The sequence below is a fragment of the Acipenser ruthenus genome, unplaced genomic scaffold (assembly GCF_902713425.1).
Source record: "Acipenser ruthenus unplaced genomic scaffold, fAciRut3.2 maternal haplotype, whole genome shotgun sequence".
Taxonomy (NCBI): Eukaryota; Metazoa; Chordata; class Actinopteri; order Acipenseriformes; family Acipenseridae; genus Acipenser; species Acipenser ruthenus.
The window spans coordinates 1-22,858 of NW_026708229.1; the positions used below are offsets into that span (position 1 = coordinate 1).

The 22,858-nt window shown below is 46.6% G+C and overlaps 2 protein-coding genes across 2 annotated transcripts; both read right to left on the reverse strand.

Moving 5' to 3' along the window:
* Positions 1–154: 154 nt before the first annotated feature.
* Positions 155–14,329, reverse strand: LOC117432530 (target of Myb1 membrane trafficking protein-like; the record flags this gene model as incomplete). Its single annotated transcript, XM_059020397.1, is given in 13 exon segments — positions 155–214; positions 848–922; positions 1,542–1,617; positions 4,314–4,464; positions 5,475–5,607; positions 6,477–6,653; positions 7,005–7,121; positions 9,560–9,736; positions 11,305–11,439; positions 11,727–11,876; positions 11,988–12,066; positions 12,407–12,491; positions 14,188–14,329. Coding segments are annotated over 13 exon segments (1,467 nt in total), but the record flags the coding sequence as incomplete, so codon positions are not given.
* Positions 14,330–16,132: 1,803 nt separating this feature from the next.
* Positions 16,133–22,091, reverse strand: LOC131730129 (trichohyalin-like). Its single transcript, XM_059020393.1, has 3 exons — positions 21,952–22,091; positions 19,243–20,763; positions 16,133–18,254 (listed from the first exon to the last, which is right to left on the reverse strand). Exons 1-3 carry the CDS (start codon positions 21,980–21,982, stop codon positions 16,978–16,980), a joined length of 2,829 nt encoding a protein of 942 aa, XP_058876376.1. The 5' UTR covers positions 21,983–22,091; the 3' UTR covers positions 16,133–16,977.
* Positions 22,092–22,858: the final 767 nt, after the last annotated feature.

Below are 22,858 nucleotides of genomic sequence, written 5' to 3' on the forward strand. Positions count from 1 at the left end.
ACCCCCCCTCCATCCTCCCCCCCTCCATCCTCACCCCCCTCCCTCCCTCCTCCATCCTCCATCCTCCCCCCCCTCCCCCCTCCCCTCCCCTCCCACCCCACATGGAAAGAAGCCGGTATTAAAGTAATGAAATTCTTCAGTTGGGTTCTCTTACCACATCCACAGAGAGCCACTGTTCAATATCATCCATGACATGAGTGTGAGAGACGGGGATCTGAGAGGCACAGAGACAGACAGACACCAGCTTTACTGTGTGTATCAGCATCTCTATTAGCATCCCATCTGATCACTGTTAGAACGCATTCAGATTCAAATACTAGCACGAAAAACAACAAATCAAAAAAGTCATTTTTTGTACCAGATATTCCGCCTCCAAGCCTTGTCTATAAAGAAGTGATTCGTTTGAAAACCAGACAGACAGACAGACAGACAGACAGAGACCCACACAGCCATCCTTACACCTCAGAACCCTCCAAACCAACACCCCTGAACACCAGTCTAGTAAACTAGAAACTGACACACTAGCCCTGCTGCTGCTGCTGCTGCACCCAGTCCTGGGGTTCAGAGCTCCCTCAAAGAAGTCTAGTATTATTAATATTGAAATGATCAGGAGCCAGGAGTTTGAGCAGGGTTACAAACTCACACTAGCCCTGCTGCTGCTGCTGCTGCTGCACCCAGTTCTGGGGTTCAGAGCTCCCCTCAATGAAGTCTAGTATTATTAATATTGAAATGATCAGGAGCCAGGAGTTTGATCAGGGTTACAAACCAGGACTGGGGTGCAGTAGCAGGGCTACTGGGAGTTCACTATGGGAGAGCCACAGATCCCAGTTGGTCCCAGTTGACCCACCATGCCTTGGTTCGCCATCCAGTGACTGAGAGGGGCTCCTTCGGGCCCTGGCTGAGGGTACGAGTCAATGTCATCCTTGAGAGAAAACAGGCTGTGAGTCACACACACACTCACACACACACACACAGCGTGTCATTATTATTACTGAGAAGATTCAGTGCAGTACCTGGATTAAACACGAGGGGGGCAGCACACACACACAAACTCAAGCACAGTACACAGGGACACTTACACAGAACCTGGTTAACTTGAAATGAGAATGTGTGTGTGTCAGTGTGTATCTCAGTGTATCAGTGTGTTTATCTCAGTGTGTGTCACTGTATCTCAGTGTGTGTGTGTGTGTGTGTGTGTGTCTCAGTGTATCTTCTACAGTGGAGTGAGGCAGCAGTGTGGAGTAGTGGTCAGGGCTCTGGACTCTTGACCGGAGGGTCGTGGGTTCAATCCCAGGTGGGGGACACTGCTGCTGTACCCTTGAGCAAGGTACTTTACCTAGATTGCTCCAGTAAAAACCCAACTGTATAAATGGGGAATTGTATGTAAAAATAATGTGATATCTTGTAACAATTGTAAGTCGCCCTGGATAAGGGCGTCTGCTAAGAAATTAATAATAATAATAATAATAATCTCAGTGCGTGTCTCAGTGTATAGAGAGTCTGTCTCCCCTCCCCCCTCTCTCTCTCTCCCCCTCTCTCACCGCGCCAGTGTTCTGCAGTCTGGTGTCCAGCGCTCCCGCCAGCCCCTCCACAGCCTGGGGGTCCTCATAGCGCACCCTGTCAAGAGACACACATACACAGGACTGTCAAGAGACACACAGGACTGTCAAGAGACACACAGGACTGTCAAGAGACACACAGAGGACTGTGAAGAGACACACAGAGGACTGTCAAGAGACACACAGAGGACTGTCAAGAGACACACAGGACTGTCAAGAGACACACAGAGGACTGTGAAAAAACTGAACTGATCAGATCAGAGGGGAGAGACAGGGAGAGGGTCAGAGTTAGTTCTACAGCAGAGAGTATATTTCTTTACTGAGAGAGGAGAGGAGAGGAGAGAGGCCGGTCCAGTCTCTAGCTGGCTCTGTTTTGGTTCTGTTCTGGCTCTGGAGCAGCCCCAGGGGTTTGGGCCAGCGGCGGTCAAACTTGTGGAAGAAGAGCGGGTCTGTGAAGGGGCCGCTGTGGATGATGGAGTACAGCGTGTAGCAGAGCAGAACCACCATGCCGCTGATCAGAAGGAAGGGCAGGAAGGGACGCAGCAGAGACCAGTACACCCACAGCGTGTACCCACAACCCCCCGGTCACCCCGCGTGCGTGGGGCGCCGAGAGGAGGGGGCTGGGGGGGGCAGGGGCAGAGAGATCCAGGGTGAGGGAGGAGGAGGGAGAGAGGGGGAGGGGAGAGGAGAGGAGGGGGAGGGAGAGAGAGGAGAGGAGAGAGGAGATGAGGAGAGAGAGAGGAGGGAGATGAGGAGAGAGAGGAGGGGGAGGGGGGAGGGAAGGAGGAGGAGAGGGAGGTGGGAGAGGGAGAGGAGGTGAGGAGAGAGGAGGTGAGTGAGAGGAGAGGAGGGGGAGGGAAGGAGAGGGAGGTGAGAGAGGGAGAGGAGTTGAGGAGAGAGGCAGAGGGAGAGGGAGGTGAGGAGAGAGAGGAGAGGAGAGGAGGGGAGGTGAGAGAGGGTGAGGGAGAGGAGGTGAGGGAGAGGAGGAGGAGAGAGAGAGAGGGCACAATCCAGAACGTGAACTCAGCTCTGTGTATCGCAGCTTGTGAAAATCACAGGAAACAGATTAGAATCCCAAATTTTAAAAAAATAAGAAAAGAAAAACAGAATTCAATTTGTAATTCCACCACAGAGAAATGACTCGAACTCGATGTGAATTGAAACCCAGAACAAATTCAGTTTGTAGAATCCAGCTTTGAAAAAAAATCAAAAGAAACTGGAGAATATGTAAATTATAATCCCAAATGTATTGCTTTAAAAAAAAAAAAAAAAAAACACAATCGATGAATTTTTTATAATATTCCGGATTCGATTACAAAATGTTCTGGAAAAAATAAAAACAAAGTTCAAAAGGTTGCATCGATTCACTTTCCGAGCTCAGCGGCATTTCAAACAAGTTAAAAATAAATAAAGTTTGATTTGAAGAGAGCGAGTTGTGTCTGACTGCGGACTGAGAGAAGAGAGAGAGAGAGAGAGAGAGAGAGAGAGAGAGAGGGAGAGAGAGAGAGAGAGGGGGGGAGGAGAGGGAGAGGTGGAGGAGAGAGAGAGAGGGGGGAGGAGAGGGAGAGGGTGATGGAGGTGTCAGCTGTGTGTTTTTGTCAGAGCTGCTGTATTAAAATGTGTCCTCGAGGGGTAATTTAGTCTTAGGGGTGTCGAGTTACACTGAGACCAGCAATCACAGCAGAGGAGGGAGAGAGGAGAGGAGAGGGGGAGAGAGAGAGAGGAGGGGGAAAGGGAGGGAGGAGGGATGAGGGGGAAAGAGCGGGGAGAGACACAGGGATTGAATTATTGCACTCAATTTAGAGGGTAAGGGGTGAGAGGAAAGGAGGGAGAGAAAGGGAGAGAGACGGATAGAGGGGAGGCACGCGCACACGCACACACACACAGCTGGTAAAACTCTTCTGCTATTTTTAGCCCCCCTAGGTGACCGGGTCCCTCACCTCTCTGCTCTGCACATGGAAAAATTATAAAGCTTCCAAACTGTGCTTTACCATGCCTCCACTCTGCTGTATCACACTGTGCTGTATCACACTCTGCTGTATCACACTGTGCTGTATTACACTGTATCACACTGTGCTGTATCACACTGTGCTGTATCACACTGTATTACACTGTGCTGTATCACACTCTGCTGTATCGCACTGTATTACACTGTGCTGTATCACACTGTGCTGTATCACACTGTGCTGTATCACACTGTATTACACTGTGCTGTATCACACTCTGCTGTATCGCACTGTATTACACTGTGCTGTATTACACTGTGCTGTATCACACTGTGCTGTATCACACTGTATTGCACTGTGCTGTATCACACTGTATTACATTGTGCTGTATCACACTGTATTACACTGTGCTGTATCACACTGTATTACATTGTGCTGTATCACTCTGCTGTATCACACTCTATTACTCTGCTGTATCACACTCTGCTGTATCACACTGTATTACATTGTGCTGTATCACACTCTGCTGTATCACACTGTATTACACTGTGCTGTATTACACTCTGCTGTATCACACTGTACCACACTGTGCTGTATTACACTGCTGTATCACACTGTGCTGTATCACACTGTATTACATTGTGCTGTATCACACTCTGCTGTATCACACTGTATTACACTGTGCTGTATTACACTCTGATGTATTGCACTCTGCTGTATCACACTGTATCACACTGTGCTGTATCACACTGTATTACACTCTGCTGTATCACACTCTGCTGTGCTCTAAGCAAACTCCACGACTCACTCCTTGCGCTGATCTGCCAGGGAGCTGCTCCTTGTCTGAGCGAACATGTCAAACTCGTCCTCCTCTACTGGTTTAGAGGCACTGGGAACACTTGGAGCAGTGGAGAGGGTCTGCAGGGTACTGGAGACGGAGGCCGGACTCGAACCCGTGTCTGTGAGGGGAAGAGAATTATACTGCAGTGTCAAACTGAACAGGATTGTGGGGCTCTGTCTCTCTCTCTGTCTGTAGCTGTACCACTCCTTGCAAACATATGTTAAGATAATTAAACCTCTCTCCTCTCCTCTCCTCTCCTCTCCTCTCCTCTCTCTCAGCAGTATTACGTTTCTAGCAGTAACTTGATTAGTGCTTAATCTTTCCTCCCCAGACAGCTTGACCAAGTTGAAAAAAGTACAGCCAGGAACTCACAGTGCACTACAGCCCCCTGCTGGCCACTGCCCGTTACTGCAGCAGTCATCTTCAATACAGCAATCTAACCCTATAAGCCATTCTGGGGCGTATTTACAATGTTTAGAATTACTAAAATAAACTAAAACTCAACGGCAAACGCTTCCACTGGAAGTCATTGAAGACGCTGAGAAAGACTTCTAGTGGAAACGTTTGCCATTGAATTTACACTGAAGACGTTGAGAGAGACTTCTAGTGGAAACGTTTGCCATTGAATTTACACTGAAGACGCTGAGAGAGACTTCTAGTGGAAACGTTTGCCATTGAATTTACACTGAAGACGCTGAGAGAGACTTCTAGTGGAAACGTTTGCCATTGAATTTACACTGAAGACGCTGAGAGAGACTTCTAGCGGAAACGTTTGCCGTTGAATTTACACTGAAGACGCCGAGAGAGACTTCTAGTGGAAACGTTTGCCATTGAATTTACACTGAAGACTCTGAGAGAGACTTCTAGCGGAAACGTTTGCCATTGAATTTACACTGAAGACACTGAGAAAGACTTCTAGTGGAAACGTTTGCCATTGAATTTACACTGAAGACTCTGAGAGACTTCTAGCGGAAACGTTTGCCATTGAATTTACACTGAAGACGCTGAGAGAGACTTCTAGTTGAATGGTAGTTTCTTTCATTATTTCTATATTCAGCTCGTCGAGTGAGTAACAGTTGAGATGGATTTGGGTTTTTTTGGATGTTAATTATTTGAAATGTGACTCACTGAGGCTGGCTAGCTGGGAGGAGAGAGCGCTCACTGCTGATTGGCCGACAGGAGGCCCGGACACAGTACTGCCAGCTGCTGATTGGATGACAGCTGGAGAGGCGGGGCTTGTGTCAGGGATGGAGTCTGAAACCTGAGAGAGAGAGAGAGAGAGTGAGAGAGAGAGTAAGGAGAATGAAGAGAAAAAATCAAGATATTAAAGAAAAAAAAGTACTTTTTTTTTTTTAATTAATAGAAAAAAATACATTTTTATAATACCATGTCCCTCAAAATATACTGCCACCCACTCTCCCCCTCTCCCAGCTCCTGTCTCTCCTCCCCTCCCGTCACCTGTCTCACCTGTCTCTCTCTCCTCCCCTCCCTCTCCATTCGCTCGTATCTCATGAAGATGTTGTTCATGTCTCTCTCTCTCTCACCTCTCTCCCTCTCTCCTCTCCTCCTCTCCCTCTCCTCTCCATTCGCTCGTATCTCATGAAGATGTTGTTCCTGTCTCTCTCTCTCTCACCTCTCTCCCTCTCTCTCCTCCTCTCCCTCTCCTCTCCATTCGCTCGTATCTCATGAAGATGTTGTTCCTGTCTCTCTCTCTCTCACCTCTCTCTCCTCTCCTCCTCTCCCTCTCCTCTCCATTCGCTCGTATCTCATGAAGATGTTGTTCCTGTCTCTCACCTCTCTCCCTCTCTCCTCTCCTCCTCTCCCTCTCCTCTCCATTCGCTCGTATCTCATGAAGATGTTGTTCCTGTCTCTCTCTCACCTCTCTCCCTCTCTCCTCTCCCTCTCCTCTCCATTCGCTCGTATCTCATGAAGATGTTGTTCCTGTCTCTCTCTCTCTCACCTCTCTCCCTCTCTCCTCTCCTCCTCTCCCTCTCCTCTCCATTCGCTCGTATCTCATGAAGACGTTGTTCCTGTCTCTCTCTCTCCTCTCTCCCTCTCTCCTCTCCTCCTCTCCCTCTCCTCTCCATTCGCTCGTATCTCATGAAGATGTTGTTCCTGTCTCTCTCTCACCTCTCTCCCTCTCTCCTCTCCTCCTCTCCCTCTCCTCTCCGTTCGCTCGTATCTCATGAAGATGTTGTTCATGTCGTCGTTGAGCAGCAGCAGCTCCTCTGTTAACCCTTCGTTCTCCACGCGGGGAATCAGCTCCAGAACCCGGCGCTGCATGGAGCGACACGTCCGACTCAACTCCTAGAGAGAGAGGAGAGGGGGAGGGAGAGGAGAGGAGAGAGAGGAGAGAGAGGAGAGAGAGAGAGGAGAGGGAGGAGAGAGAGAAAGAGAGGAAAGGGGATAAAGAAAGAGAGGAGGGGTGGGGGGAGAGAGGACAGAGGAGGGGAGGGGGAGAGGAGACAGGGGGGAGAGAGAGAGGGGAGGGGGAGAGGAGAGGGAGAGAGATAGAGAGGAGAGAGAGAGGGTTACTAACACAAACACACAGAATATAGACAAAGAAAGGCAGTGACAGACAGACACACACACACACACAGAGACACACACAGACAGATACACACACACACACAGACAGACACACACACACAGCCTCACCTGCAGCAGCTCGAGGTCGGAGGTCTCCACCTGCCCGGAGCTCATCTCTGCCATCATCCCCGACATCACTGTGACATTCCCCCGGACAACCTGCATCTCAGAGCAGAGCTTCAAGAGCTGAGAGAGAGAGGAGAGAGAGAGAGACATCACTGTGACATTCCCCCTGACAACCTGCATCTCAGAGCAGAGCTTCGAGAGCTGAGAGAGAGAGGAGAGAGAGAGAGACATCACTGTGACATTCCCCCTGACAACCTGCATCTCAGAGCAGAGCTTCGAGAGCTGAGGGAGAGAGAGAGAGACATCACTGTGACATTCCCCCTGACAACCTGCATCTCAGAGCAGAGCTTCGAGAGCTGAGGGAGAGAGAGAGAGACATCACTGTGACATTCCCCCTGACAACCTGGATCTCAGAGCAGAGCTGAGAGAGAGAGAGAGAGAGAGGAGAGAGAGAGAGACATCACTGTGACATTCCCCCTGACAACCTGCATCTCAGAGCAGAGCTGAGAGAGAGAGAGAGAGAGAGGAGAGAGAGAGAGACATCACTGTGACATTCCCCCTGACAACCTGCATCTCAGAGCAGAGCTGAGAGAGAGAGAGAGAGAGAGGAGAGAGAGAGAGACATCACTGTGACATTCCCCCGGACAACCTGCATCTCAGAGCAGAGCTGAGAGAGAGAGAGAGAGAGAGGAGAGAGAGAGAGACATCACTGTGACATTCCCCCTGACAACCTGCATCTCAGAGCAGAGCTGAGAGAGAGAGAGAGAGAGAAGAGGAGAGAGAGAGACATCACTGTGACATTCCCCCTGACAACCTGCATCTCAGAGCAGAGCTGAGAGAGAGAGAGAGAGGAGAGGAGAGAGAGAGACATCACTGTGACATTCCCCCTGACAACCTGCATCTCAGAGCAGAGCTGAGAGAGAGAGAGAGAGAAGAGGAGAGAGAGAGACATCACTGTGACATTCCCCCTGACAACCTGCATCTCAGAGCAGAGCTGAGAGAGCTGAGAGAGAGAGAGGAGAGAGAGAGAGACATCACTGTGACATTCCCCCTGACAACCTGCATCTCAGAGCAGAGCTGAGAGAGAGAGAGAGAGAGGAGAGAGAGAGACATCACTGTGACATTCCCCCTGACAACCTGCATCTCAGAGCAGAGCTGAGAGAGAGAGAGAGACATCACTGTGACATTCCCCCTGACAACCTGCATCTCAGAGCAGAGCTGAGAGAGCTGAGAGAGAGAGGAGAGAGAGAGAGACATCACTGTGACATTCCCCCTGACAACCTGCATCTCAGAGCAGAGCTGAGAGAGGAGAGAGAGAGAGAGACATCACTGTGACATTCCCCCTGACAACCTGCATCTCAGAGCAGAGCTGAGAGAGGAGAGAGAGAGAGAGAGAGAGACATCACTGTGACATTCCCCCTGACAACCTGCATCTCAGAGCAGAGCTGAGAGAGCTGAGAGAGAGAGAGGAGAGAGAGAGAGAAGAGGGGGGGAGAGAGAGAGGGGGAGAGGAAGAGAGAGAGGGGGGGAGAGAGGAGAGAAAGAGAGAGAGGGGGGTGTAGTCTGTAAAATCCTGTAATATGAAATGACGGACGACTCCACTCAAATAACTCGAGTTTCAAGAAGCTTTAATACAGGAACGCTCTGTCTTGGTTATTGAGGAGGTAGCTCAATATTTATACTGGATCAGCAACAAATGAACACGTCAGCATGATTAAAGAACGTTCTAGAAGTTTCTCAAAGATGAAGATTCCCTCATAAGGGGTTGTTTTCAATGAAGCAGTTTCGCCTCAAAGTAGACATAACAGCATCCTAACTATATCAGTTGAGGAGCACATTTCAAGCAGTTCTCTGTAGAACGCACTGTGCTAAAGAAAACCACACGATCGTCCTTAACCCTTTACAGACCACATCACATACTTCCTGCCTCTTCAGGGGACAGAGAGAGGAGAGGAGAGGGGGAGAGAGAGAAGAGAGAGAGAGAAGAGAGAGGAGAGAAGGGGAGAGACAGAGGAGAGACAGAGACAGAGAGAGGGGGGAAGAGGGAAGAGAGGAGAGGGGAGAGAGCAGAGAAGGGGAAAGAGGAGAGGGGGAGAGACAGAGAAGAGACAGAGAGAGAGAGGGGGGAAGAGAGAGAGGGGGAGAGAGGAGAAGGGGGAGAGACAGAGAAGAGAGAGGGGGGAGAGCGGGGAGAGAGAGGAGAGGGGGAGAGAGAGACAGAGAGGGGGAGAGACAGAGAAGAGACAGTGAGAGAGAGGGGGAAGAGGGGGGAAAGAGGGAGAGAGAGAGGAGAGGAGAGAGGGGGGAAAGAATGCGAGACAGAGAGAGAGAGAGGAGAGAGACACAGAGACAGAGAGACACAGAGGGAGAGAGAGAGGGGTTCCTGATTAAATCTAACAGTGCAGTTCCAGTCTCTGCACAGTCGTCTCCAGCGTCCCGTTCTGAACACAGATTGTATTTATTTTTTCTTCTTTCATTTTAGATTCGGTTTGAATACAAATTGAGGGAATTCCTTCATCAGCCGCAATCACTGCAGCACTCAATTAAGCCCCGCCTACCTGCTCTGCGGAGAGTGTGATTGGCCCGTCTGGGTTGCTGTCCGGGGGCGGGGCGGCTCTCTGCTCTGCGATTGGGGGAGGCAGGGCCCATGCAGTACTGCCGGGCACAGCAGGGGGCGCTGTGAGCCCTCTCACTGAACCCTGGAGTCTGACAGCCGGGTCTGAATCAGGAACACTCTGAGAAGAGAAGAGAGGAGAGGGGGAGGGAGTGAGGGGAGGAGAGGAGAGAGGGAGGAGAGGGGGAGAGAGGTGAGGAGGGTGTGTACCAGTAACTCAGTCAGTGTTTAGTCAGCATCTCTCTCCTCTCCTCTCTCACCCTGTGTGGGGTGTGTATGTATCTCTCTCCTCTCTTATCCTGTGTGTATGTGTGTATGTGTCTCTCTCCTCTCTTACCCTGTGTGGGGTGTGTATGTATCTCTCTCCTCTCTTACCCTGTGTGGGGTGTGTATGTATCTCTCTCCTCTCTTACCCTGTGTGTATGTGTGTATGTATCTCCTCTCCTCTCTTACCCTGTGTGGGGTGTGTATGTATCTCTCTCCTCTCTCACCATGTGTGTATGTGTGTATGTATCTCCTCTCCTCTCTTACCCTGTGTGGGGTGTGTATGTATCTCTCTCCTCTCTTATCATGTGTGTATGTATCTCCTCTCCTCTCTTACCCTGTGTGGGGTGTGTATGTATCTCCTCTCCTCTCTCACCCTGTGTGGGGTGTGTATGTATCTCTCTCCTCTCTTACCCTGTGTGTATGTATCTCCTCTCCTCTCTTACCATGTGTGTATGTATCTCCTCTCCTCTTTTACCCTGTGTGGGGTGTGTATGTATCTCCTCTCCTCTCTCACCCTGTGTGTATGTGTGTATGTATCTCCTCTCCTCTCTTACCCTGTGTGGGGTGTGTATGTATCTCTCTCCTCTCTTACCCTGTGTGTATGTATCTCCTCTCCTCTCTTACCCTGTGTGTATGTATCTCCTCTCCTCTCTTACCCTGTGTGGGGTGTGTATGTATCTCCTCTCCTCTCTCACCCTGTGTGTATGTGTGTATGTATCTCCTCTCCTCTCTCACCCTGTGTGGGGTGTGTATGTATCTCTCTCCTCTCTTACCCTGTGTGTATGTATCTCTCTCCTCTCTTACCCTGTGTGGGGTGTGTATGTGTCTCCTCTCCTCTCTTACCCTGTGTGGGGTGTGTATGTATCTCCTCTCCTCTCTCACCCTGTGTGGGGTGTGTATGTATCTCCTCTCCTCTCTCACCCTGTGTGGGGTGTGTATGTATCTCTCTCCTCTCTTACCCTGTGTGGGGTGTGTATGTATCTCTCTCCTCTCCTACCCTGTGTGGGGTGTGTATGTATCTCTCTCCTCTCTCACCCTGTGTGTATGTGTGTATGTATCTCTCTCCTCTCTTACCCTGTGTGGGGTGTGTATGTATCTCTCTCCTCTCTCACCCTGTGTGTATGTGTGTATGTATCTCTCTCCTCTCTCACCCTGTGTGGGGTGTGTATGTATCTCTCTCCTCTCTTACCCTGTGTGGGGTGTGTATGTATCTCCTCTCCTCTCTTACCCTGTGTGGGGTGTGTATGTATCTCTCTCCTCTCTCACCATGTGTGTATGTGTGTATGTATCTCCTCTCCTCTCTCACCCTGTGTGGGGTGTGTATGTATCTCTCTCCTCTCTTACCCTGTGTGGGGTGTGTATGTATCTCCTCTCCTCTCTTACCCTGTGTGTATGTGTGTATGTATCTCTCTCCTCTCTTACCCTGTGTGGGGTGTGTATGGGGGACAGTGAGTCCAGGTCCGTCATTGGAAACTCCAGTCCTTTCCTCCTCAGGTCCTCGTAGACGGAGACCACGCCGGTCAGATCGGGGGAGCTGCGGAAGGCGTCGGCCCAGGCCTGGGGGGGGGGGTTTGAAAATCACAAAACCGCTTCCTATCATTATGAACGAGTCGTTCAGCGACTTCCAGAGACTAGGGGGGTGAACTCTGCATCATCAACAACTGCTGCTGCTGCTGCTGCTGTTGCAGAGTCACTTCCAATAGGAGCTCGTTTGTTTGACGTGTGTAGTTGTGTGTGTAGTTGTATGTATAGTTGTGTGTGTGTATAGTTGTGTCGCTGTGTGTAGAGTTGTGTAGCTGTGTGTGTAGTTGTGTAGTTGTGTGTGTGTAGTTGTGTAGTTGTACCTGTATCAGGCTCAGCACTTTGTCCTGCACCGCGGCTGGCGGGTTGTTTTTGGGCAGGATGGTTTTCACCAGCACCCCCTCCACAAACTCACGACTCGACACCAACACGTGCAGACGATGCCCACAGTTCTTTACACACGCCTCCAATAACTGAGAGAGAGAGAGAGAGAGAGAGGGGGAGAGAGAGTCAGACTGACTGACACACACACACACACACACACAGACAGACAGACAGACGCAGACACTCACACAGAGACTCACCGTCAGCGACAGCATCACTTCATTGAAGTTTTTATTTCCCACAATCCTCTTCTTCAAGGCCTTGATGGCATCCTTTGGTCTGGAAATCGACAAGAAAACATTTTAACTGAGCGAGCGGCAGACAGACAGACAGACAGACAGACAGACAGAGAGACAGACAGAGAGACAGACAGACAGACATACAGACAGCCAGCCAGCCTCCACACCCCCCCAGACTGTGATCCTCTCAATAGCTTGTGATCTGAAGAAGATCCTGAGCGAGATTCATCACAATCAGACGAGCGCGTCTCTAGACGTGTGTGAAAATCTCAACGAATCAACGGCTTAGAAAACAGACTTTCATTTTTTTTTTTTATGAATGGAGACCACGTCTATGTGTCTGTGCGATGACGTCACTAGCGAGTGCGATGACATCATACCCTTCCTCCGTCTCGTTGATGATGTCACAGATCTCGATGTTCAGTCCCCAGTCTTCTGACTGCAAAGAACCATCAGTGGCTTTATCTGTTGGGAATCAAACAGAGATAATCAAACACAGTATATCAATCAAACACAGAGATAATCAAACACAGTATATCAATCAAACACAGAGATAATCAAACACAGTATATCAATCAAACACAGAGATAATCAAACACAGTATATCAATCAAACACAGAGATCATCAAACACAGTATATCAATCAAACACAGAGATCATCAAACACAGTATATCAATCAAACACAGAGATAATCAAACACAGTATATCAATCAAACACAGAGATAATCAAACACAGTATATCAATCAAACACAGAGATCATCAAACACAGTATATCAATCAAACACAGAGATAATCAAACACAGTATATCAATCAAACACAGAGATAATCAAACACAGTATATCAATCAAACACAGAGATCATCAAACACAGTATATCAATCAAACACAGAGATAATCAAACACAGTCACTGGAGACCGGACGAGCTTTGAGGAGCTGAGCGGCCTCCTCTCGTTCTGTGAATTATCTTGTGCTTGCTTTCTCTCTCTCTCTCTCTCTCTCTCTCTCTCTCGCACTCCTCCCCTCGCCCGACGCATGAACGAACTCTGAAATGAATAACACGGGGCTGGGAATCAGACTCCCGCTCCACAGCGGTGTGATCCAGTCCTGGTTTCACTAGGAGTTTAATAATAAGACACACCTGAGCTTGTTAGCTAGACACACTGGGGGCTGATCAAGCTGGGAGCAGTAAAACCTGGACTGGATTAAAATATATATCATTTTCTTTTTTAAAAAGGCTAATTAATAAGATAATTGATTGATTCTGAACTTGTATACAGATATTATGCAGAAACCTGCTGTAATAGAACAGGGTATATATCATATGAGGGGAAATGCACGGTACCCGCATGAAAACAGACGCCTTTTAAAAAGTTTCGCATCTGTACTCCTCTCAGCTAGAGAAGCCAGACTCGGATAACGAGTTGCGGGTTTAATGTGTATTAAATTGACGGGTTCAGTGCAACACTGTGAAGTATATTCAGCACAACTTTATTGGGGCGGATAATATATAATATATATATTTTTTATTGATCGTGTCGAATCAAACTGAAAAATGAACGACGTCGCCACAAAACACTTTAAACGGATGCGGAATCGTTAGCATTGTTTTGAAACGCAATTAAAACTCAAGCGCTCGGTATTTTAATAATGTGTAAAATCTGAAGTCGGCTTATCTACATTCATTTGAGAGGACGCTGGGTTACGTTTTACAAACTAACTCGGTACTTTTTAAGCTTAGACGACGCATTTGATGTGTCGGTTAAAATATTTATGAAGCGCATTGAGGGTTTTATTTTTAAGTTTTTCAGTTTATCTTTTTACATAATCGGGTTAGCAAATATATAATTAGGACTGAGCACTTCGTAAACTTTTCACTGGACCCGCCCCTGCCAGCTTAGCACTGGCTAGCCAGCGTGCCAATCACCCAGCTCCACAACCTGATTGGTCCAGGCTTGACCATTCTACCCGCCCCCTGGCCTCTCATTGGCGGAGCGATCCTTCAATTAAGCTGGCTTCTTCCGTAAACTCGTCAACCTCTGCCGAATTGCAAAAATAAAAACTAAGCGAAAGTAAACTCGCTCAAAACAAACAAAAAAAAAGAATCTAAACGTTTTTAAACGACGTGACACACGAGGATCGAGTCGCGTTTGTTACTTACCGATTCTCTGTCCCACCGGAGAGGCGAACGGACTTCCCAAGAGAAACTCCATCGTCCCCCCAAAAAAATAAACTGCTGCCTGTGAGTCAGCCTCGGGAGCGCGCAGCTGACAGCCAAGACGCCGGGACGCGCGGTCACGTGACAGCGAGGCGCGCCCCCGATACTCCACTCTGCGCGGCCCCGATATCTTATTATTATTATTATTATTTATTTCTTAGCAGACGCCCTTATCCAGGGCGACTTACAATTGTTACAACATATCACATTATTTCACATTATACAGATATCACATTCATTTTACATACAATTATCCATTTATACAGTTGGGTTTTTACTGGAGCAATCTAGGTAAAGTACCTTGCTCAAGGGTACAACAGCAGTGTCCCCCACTGGGGATTGAACCCACAACCCTCTGGTCAAGAGTCCAGAGCCCTAACCACTACTCCACACTGCTGCCCATAATATCTCACGATATCTCAAACACTGAGGCAGCGGCTGTGTGATTTTTTGTCACAATCTGTTCAAGCAAACGTCATTTAATTTGTGTGTGTGTGATCAAAACGAACTGCCACCAGCCGAGCTTCTAATAGCGATACAAACGAGTTCAATTGAAGAAGCCGCTGTCTGTCTTTTTTTGATTATTATTTATTTTTGAGCAAACGCCCTTATCCTGGGCGATTTACAATTGTTACAAGATATCACATTATTTTTACATACAATTCCCCATTTATAAAGTTGGGTTTTTACTGGAGCAATCTAGGTAAAGTACCTTGCTCAAGGGTACAGCAGCAGTGTCCTCCCCACCTGGGATTGAACCCACGACCCTCCGGTCAAGAGTCCAGAGCCCTGACCGCTACTCCACACTGCAGCCCTGCCTGCCTGCCTGTCTGTCTGTCCATTCAAATCAGATTCAAATGAAAGTGGTTGAACCATCACAGCGATTATTAATATGCCTCTCAAATCCATTCCAATTGGGATTCCTTCAAGAGGTGCTGATTTTGAAAAGCAATTGGAATTGAAAAAAAAAACAGAACTGATCCCAACTCTGGGATTTATTTATCTTTATAGTGAAAGAATGCAATGGTGTTTTGTAACAGAGTTGGATGTTTTCAATAGTGAAGCAGCTGATCTTGTTCTGCAGCTCGGAGCCCAAGGCTAACACGAGGGCTGGTTACTGATTCACATCTTTACAAGAACACCACAGGACGCCCTTTATTTTAAAAGGTGTTTATCTCGCTCACAAATACATCTTATAAACAATATATATATACACACACACACACACACACAGACACACACACAGACACACAGAGACACACACACACACACACTGTTTGTAATAGAGTCGGATGTTTTCAATAGTGAAGCAGCTGACCTTGTTCTGCAGCTCGGAGCCCAAGGCTAACACGAGGGCTGGTTACTGATACACATCTTTACAAGAACACCACAGGACGCCCTTTATTTTAAAAGGTGTTTATCTCGCTCACAAATACATCTTATGAACAATATATACAATATATTGTGTAAAATATGCTCAAATATATGTGAAAGCCATGTTCTTTTATTCTAATACAATTGCTCAGAGAAAAAAAAAACATTTTATTAACAAGTAATAAAAAACTCTCAAAAAGATTCAGAATTATTGACACCCCTAAAGATTCTTATGAATGAAATCAAACAAAATTAAATATGCATTAACATAGTACTTAAGTCTTAAGGAACTGTATTGTGGCCTTTTATTTTAAAAGGTGTTTATCTCGCTTACAAATACATCTTATAAACAATACATATATATATACACACACACACTATACACACACACACACAATACAAGCAGCCTGCATTTGAACTGTTGTCTTTCATTTAAAATGTGTGTAAAATATACATGTGGTTACAACAGCAACGCTAATCCATAAACTACACCCCCAGTTCAATAACCCCACCCCCTGCCCAATAACCCCACCCCCTCTCCAATATTATTATTTATTTCTTAGCAGACGTCCTTATCCAGGGCGACTTACAATTGTTACAAGATATCACATTATTTTTACATACTATTACCCATTTATACAGTTGGGTTTTTATTGGAGCAATCTAGGTAAAGTACCTTGCACAAGGGTACAGCAGCAGTGTCCCCCACCTGGGATTGAACCCACAAACCTCCGGTCCAGAGACCAGAGCCCTAACCACTACTCCACACTGCTGCCCGGTTGAAATACTCAGGACCTAGGCAAAGCACATTCTATTGACAGTGAGTCAGTCAGTGACAGCTGGGATTTGAACCAGTGTCCTCCTGGTTACAAGCCCTGGACTTTAACCACTGGACCGCACTGCCTCCTAGATTCACAGCGTTCATCTGTCACTGTGATTCTGTAGAGAGATTTTCCATTCACCAGCTCAGCAGTGGTTTCTAGACATTGATTCAAATCCATTGATAAAGTGTGCATTTCCCAGCGAGTTACAGCTTCACAGGAGGCTCACAGTGCTCTCCTCAAACCTGACACTGTGCTGTAGAAAGCAAGGCTCTGGATACACAGCCGTGGAGACAAACACAATCATATTTAACAACATGTCATTATAATGAGCTGCTTGATGAAGCTTTTCCTAATCGCATAAAAAGGGCGAGGATTACGAGAACACTTGGATGTCTCTTTAGTCAAGAAAGCCAGCTGGCTTTTAATGTCACCACGACAGGAAATGTCGTCTAGTCATGTGACTCGGGGGTCCTCCCACACATTTCTTTCTGTCAGCTGTGAGCCCTGGAGGGGCACAGGGGGTGATGTTAGGAGTTTATTTGAGCTCTCTGCTTCTGTGTGTGTGTGTGTCTGAGCTCTCTGCTACTCCTGCCCTGGCTGCTCCTCCTATCACAGATCCTACTTGTGCTCCTGCTACAGATCCAATAGCAGCTCCTGCTGCAGCTCCCAATTGACCCCTCAGAGCTCCTGCTGCTGCCCCTAGCAGTGCCCCTGCCACTGCTCCCAGTAATACTGCTGCTGGCTTCACACAGTGCTTCACAAAGTCATTGGATTTCTCTGCTTCTTCCCTCAGCCTTTCCTGGTAGCGCTGCCGGACCGCCTCCATCTCTCTCCTGTGTTTCTCCTCGTACTCTCCCCTCTCTCTCTCCCCCTTCTCCATGCACTCCTCCTTCTCTCGCTCTGCTCTTTCTCTCTCCTCTCTCTTTCTCCTCAGCTCTTCCTCCAGTTTGATCCTGTGATTCTCTCCCTGTTCTTTTCTCAGCTTTTCCTCCAGCTCTCCTATCCTCTCCTCCAGCTCTCTGATCTTCTCGTCTCGTTTCTGGATTTCCAATCTCATCTTCCTTTTCGTGTTCTCCAGTTCTTTCAGGTGCTTTGCCCTCAGTTCCTCTTCCTCCCTCAATATCGTCTCTTCCTCCTCCTTCAGTATCTCCTCTTGTCTTTGTCTGATCTTTGCTTCTGCTTGCTGGTACATCTCACTGGTGTAGTAGCTGCCGTTGTTTCCCTTCACCATGTTGTCTATCTTGTCCAGGAGCTGTGTGACCTGAGTGCGATCGCTCCTGTCCTCAGTGTTGAGAACATGATACCTGTTCCCACATTTCTCAACAAACTGCTGGAGCTCCTTGCTGCCTGTCTGAATATAATCCTCAATGGTCTTGCCTTTCAGTTTGTCACTGTGTGTGAAAAGGAGCATCATGTACCTCCTCACAGCCTCCTCACTGAATATCTCCTGGACTGTCTCCACTGCTCTCCTCTCTTCCTCTGTGAATCGGCCCACCGGTATCACCAGGAGGAAAGCGTGGGGTCCCGGGGCAGACAGAGAAACACAGCTCCTAATCTGGAGTTTGTCCTGAGAGAGCTCTGGAGTGTCGATCACAGCAACACGTCTCCCAGCCACTTGTCCTTTTCTCTTCTCACACTCCCTCGTTACTGCAGAGGAGCTGGCTTCAGATCTGAACTCCTCTCTGCCCAGGATGGTGTTTCCTGCTGCACTCTTCCCAGCCCCAGTCTTCCCAAGCAGCACCATCCTCAGCTCAGGGGGGCTGGGAGGCGCTTGGGTATCTGCAAGGGGAGCCTCTCCTTCACCTCCAGACACTGAAACACAACAAGTGTATTGTTACAGAAAAGTGAAATGTCACATCTGTGACCGTGCTTGACTTTGCTCACGATGTCTCTAAAGCACCGCAGATATTCTATGATTAACCTGCAAGTCAGATTTCTACATGAAATATTACTGTAGTATTCTGCAATATTGAAAACACACTTTATATAGAGTGACAGGATACAGAATGATTTATTGCTATTTTTTTCTAATAGTTTATTTGCTATTATTTAAAGCATCAATCAATGTCTCTCTGTTATAGATTTGCAAGCTAGCTTCAATGTCACGACTAATAACACAGACTGACTGCAGTTCAATACAGCAGGTAAGCTAGCAATGATTTTGCCTCAAGAGGTCCCACAGAAAGACTGAACTTCGTATTTGCCTGTGGCAGAGTGGTTGCCGTCAGAGACCAGGAAAGAGTAAATCATAAACAAAGAAGTGCTGGGCAAACTGTAGCGCAACCGGCGCTCAGCGCGTCTATTTAAATAATAAAACAAAATATTTAAACAGAACAAAAGACAGAAACAAAAGGGCATGTTGGCCAAACAAAACAAACTCCCTGAACACTCTCTCTCGAGTGCAGAAAAGCTGCACGTTTTAACACAGGTGACCATCTCCCAATTAGCAACAATTAGTCAATTGCACGGTTGCACTGGGTTTTTAAATAAATAAACGTAATAAACAAACACACGGCTTTTCGCCTTCATCTCAAAATAATAACTGAGACGGACGGCTTTGTCTGCCTGCATAAAACTACAATACTAATAATTACAACAACAACAATAATAATAATAATAATAATAATAATAATAATAATAATAATAATAATAATAATAATAATAATAATATACATGAATAAATATAAAGGGGTGGGCACTTTGCTACACTGAGGTCCCACAGAAAGACTGAACTTCGTATTTGCCTCAGAAAGATGATTTTACTGAACTGACAGTCGGCTGGAATAAAAGGAATACTTACAGTTGGGACGCTCTCCATCAATGCTGTCCCTTCTCCTGACAGGCAGCTTGGATTCCTCTGCCTCTTTCTCCAGCTCCTCCTCCTTCATTTGCTTCCTCAACTTCTCCATCAGCTCCTCTTCTCTCCTCCTCTGTTCCTCTTCATATTTCTGTTTCATCTCCTCTTCTCTCCTCCTCTGTTCCTCTTCATATTTCTGTTTCATCTCCTCTTCTCTCCTCCTCTGTTCCTCCTCATATTTCTGTTTCATCTCCTCTTCTCTCCTCCTCTGTTCCTCCTCATATTTCTGTTTCATCTCCTCTTCTCTCCTCCTCTGTTCCTCTTCATATTTCTGTTTCATCTCTTCTCTCCTCCTCTGTTCCTCCTCATATTTCTGTTTCATCTCCTCTTCTCTCCTCCTCTGTTCCTCCTCATATTTCTGTTTCATCTCTTCTCTCCTCCTCTGTTCCTCCTCATATTTCTGTTTCATCTCCTCTTCTCTCCTCCTCTGTTCCTCCTCATATTTCTGTTTCATCTCCTCTTCTCTCCTCCTCTGTTCCTCCTCATATTTCTGTTTCATCTCCTCTTCTCTCCTCCTCTGTTCCTCCTCATATTTCTGTTTCATCTCCTCTTCTCTCCTCCTCTGTTCCTCCTCATAGTTCTGTTTCATCTCTTCTCTCCTCCTCTGTTCCTCCTCATATTTCTGTTTCATCTCCTCTTCTCTCCTCCTCTGTTCCTCCTCATATTTCTGTTTCATCTCTTCTCTCCTCCTCTGTTCCTCCTCATATTTCTGTTTCATCTCCTCTTCTTTCCTGCTCAGTTCCTCTTTGTGTTTCTCATTCAGCTCCTGTTCCTTTAGTCTAATCTTTTCTTCTACCTCCTGGTAAATCTCATTTGGGAGGTAGCAGCCTCCACTTCCCTTCACCATGTTGTCTATCTTGTCCAGGAGCTGTGTGACCTGAGTGCGATCGCTCCTGTTCTTATTGTTGAGAACATGATACCTGTTCCCACATTTCTCAACAAGCTGCTGGAACTCCTCACCAGCTTCCTCAATGCGCTGCTCAATCGTCCTGCCTTTCAGATGATCCCCGCAGGTGAAAAGGATCATCGTGTTCCTCACAGCTCTCTCACCAAACAGCTCCTGCACTTTAACAAAGGATTTGCAATCCTGTTCTACTATTAACTTAATAGAGTCAAGCATTTTTTTTGGATACACCTGCATCACCAGGAGGAGAGCGTGGGGTCCCGGGGCAGACAGAGAAACACATCTCTCAATCTCAACCTGGTCTGTGTGTAACAAGTCTGGAGTGTCGACCACAGTGACCCATCTCCCAGACACTTCTCCTGTTCTCTTCTCACACTCCCTCGTTACAGCAGAGAAGCTCAATCCAGATCTACCCCCCTCTCTGTCCAGGATGGTGTTTCCAGATGAAGTCTTTCCAGCCCTGCTTCCCCCAAGCAGCACGATCCTCAGCTCAGGGGGGCTGTGCAGCTCTTGAGAAACAGTTTCTTCAGGCTCTTGTTCTGCAGCCATGATTCCCCGCCCTGTTAAAGAGAAAGAACAGTTTGCTCCTCTTAGAAATGAAAGCTTTCCATGTGAAGCCCTGGATTAGTTTTCTCCTCTTGTTGTCGTGCTGTGCTGAAAGAACACTCCCTGTCACTCACAGCACTGGCATGTTCCTGTATGTGTGGAGCTGCTGTACAGAGACACAACTAGCAAGCTCTTCAAACAAATAGTGCAAATTAATCAGGAGAGTCAGTGAAGTGTCTCAATTGTTTGTCAGCAGGTTTGTAGCATTAGCAGTTTGATTTCTTGTTTGTTCTTTCATGTGCAGGTGTAACACTGTCCTAATAATTTGTCAGAGAAGCTCAGAACAAGATTTCTTCACACAAATTATTTATTCAGTTTTTAACCCCCAAGAAATCTGAGGTTTCACAACTATTTCCAGGACTTTGCAAATATTCTGAAAAAATAGTTTAAGGACACTCAGTAATAGCCACAAATAGCCGTCTTAGCTTATCTCTTTAATAAAGGAAAGTTGACAAAAAATGAAATGACAGATTTGTTTCAATCATCTTATAGACTTTCACAATATTTCCAAAAATAAACTGTGTGTCCAGAATGGAGGGTATTGTATTGCTTTTATACAACATTGTTTGGACTCTCTTAAGTCTGCAAGCAATGTTATTTATTACCAGCGTCATTGATAATATATCATCTGGTTTGTGAGCCTGATAATAGAACCAAATAAGCAGAGAATCTCAAACAGCAATGACTCCTGAGCGCTGTTTCAGTCCACAGCGTTTGAGATGTTAGCGAGCAGTGAGAGAATAGAAGCGATCCTGTGAAGAGACCGAGTTCACTGACCGCCGAATCTCACACTGTTCCACTGTCTCCGGAAAGCCGTGGCTGCTGCTGCTGACGCAGTAACGGACTTTTTGTTACTTTCACTTTGTATAATTACAGACGTGCCGCGTGGTATTTATACACACTCGTGGCAAATGTGGATCAAAGTAAGCAACGTCGAGATGTCTTATAAAGAAAGAAAGCGTTTATTTTATCACATCAAATAAAATTGTAAAGAAAACCCTGAAAACTGAAACCGAAAGTAAACTTTTTTTTCTTTGTTTCTGAAAACCTAATAAAACTCTTGTTTTTTTATTGGTTCAATAAAGTCTGTTAATTATTACACCGTCCTCGACTTTAATAAGACAGTCATGTTTTTAACTCACCGGCACCGGGTTCAAAACCTGCAGCTGCCATCTCTCTACAGTGGGTTTTCGACGACGCTTTTCCAAAGAGGATCTGGGAATCTGGGAATCTGGTAAGGAAGCAGGGGGCGTGTCGCTGGGACGTGACCGCGGGACAAACCACAGCCTTAAAAATGAACGCGCTTTGTAGCGTCACTCTTTATAGAAACTCATTCTGACAGGAAAAGGGCGCCGTGAAAAGCAACGAAAAAGAAAACTGTTTGCGAATAAGATGCTGGCCTATAAGAAATCAAATGCCACACATTTTACCAAAATACAAAATCCACACCTGAATATAACATTATTTCATTCATATTTAAACTTTTAAAATTACATTTAAACACAACAACGGTCGCTGACTTCATAAGAAATCAACGTCATCTCAATTTACCAAAACACAAAATTCAAACCTGAACTATTTTTTTTCATTCATATTCAGACTTAAAAAAAATAATTAAAAACATCTCTTAACCCATCCGTAACCCGATAATAATATTAATAATAAAAATAAAAACACCTACCTGATAACTTGTATTTTCTCCACAGATTCCCCTTCGTAGGCTAATGTTGACCATTCTTATATTCCGTTAATAGAAACATTTTCACACAACCACCCGCGTGTAAACGAGACTTTTGAAATGTATTGATACTACCGTATATTATTTTAAACTGTATGTACTAATATCTTATTTATTGATGTGTAATCTTTAACTCCACGCTAATATATTCAGGCGGCGCCGCTTCAGCCGTTGGGATTCGAACTCCTCCAGTTTGAATTGGCAGCTCGCGCTGCTCAGGGTCCGCGCCGCTGTGTTGTTTGTTCATTTTTGGCGGGCAATGCCGAGGAGATGTAAACGGTAAAAGCCCTCAATAAAAGCACATCCTTACA

Excerpts from the sequence above, each read along its gene's own strand:
- LOC131730129 (XM_059020393.1), bottom strand. The coding sequence starts at position 21,982 with ATGGCAGCTGCAGGTTTTGAACCCGGTGCCG. Across the intron at positions 20,764-21,951 it reads AGGTTTTGAACCCGGTGCCG|GGCGGGGAATCATGGCTGCA; the intron begins GTGAGTTAAAAA and ends TCTCTTTAACAG. Across the intron at positions 18,255-19,242 it reads TGATGGAGAGCGTCCCAACT|TGTCTGGAGGTGAAGGAGAG; the intron begins GTAAGTATTCCT and ends GTTGTGTTTCAG.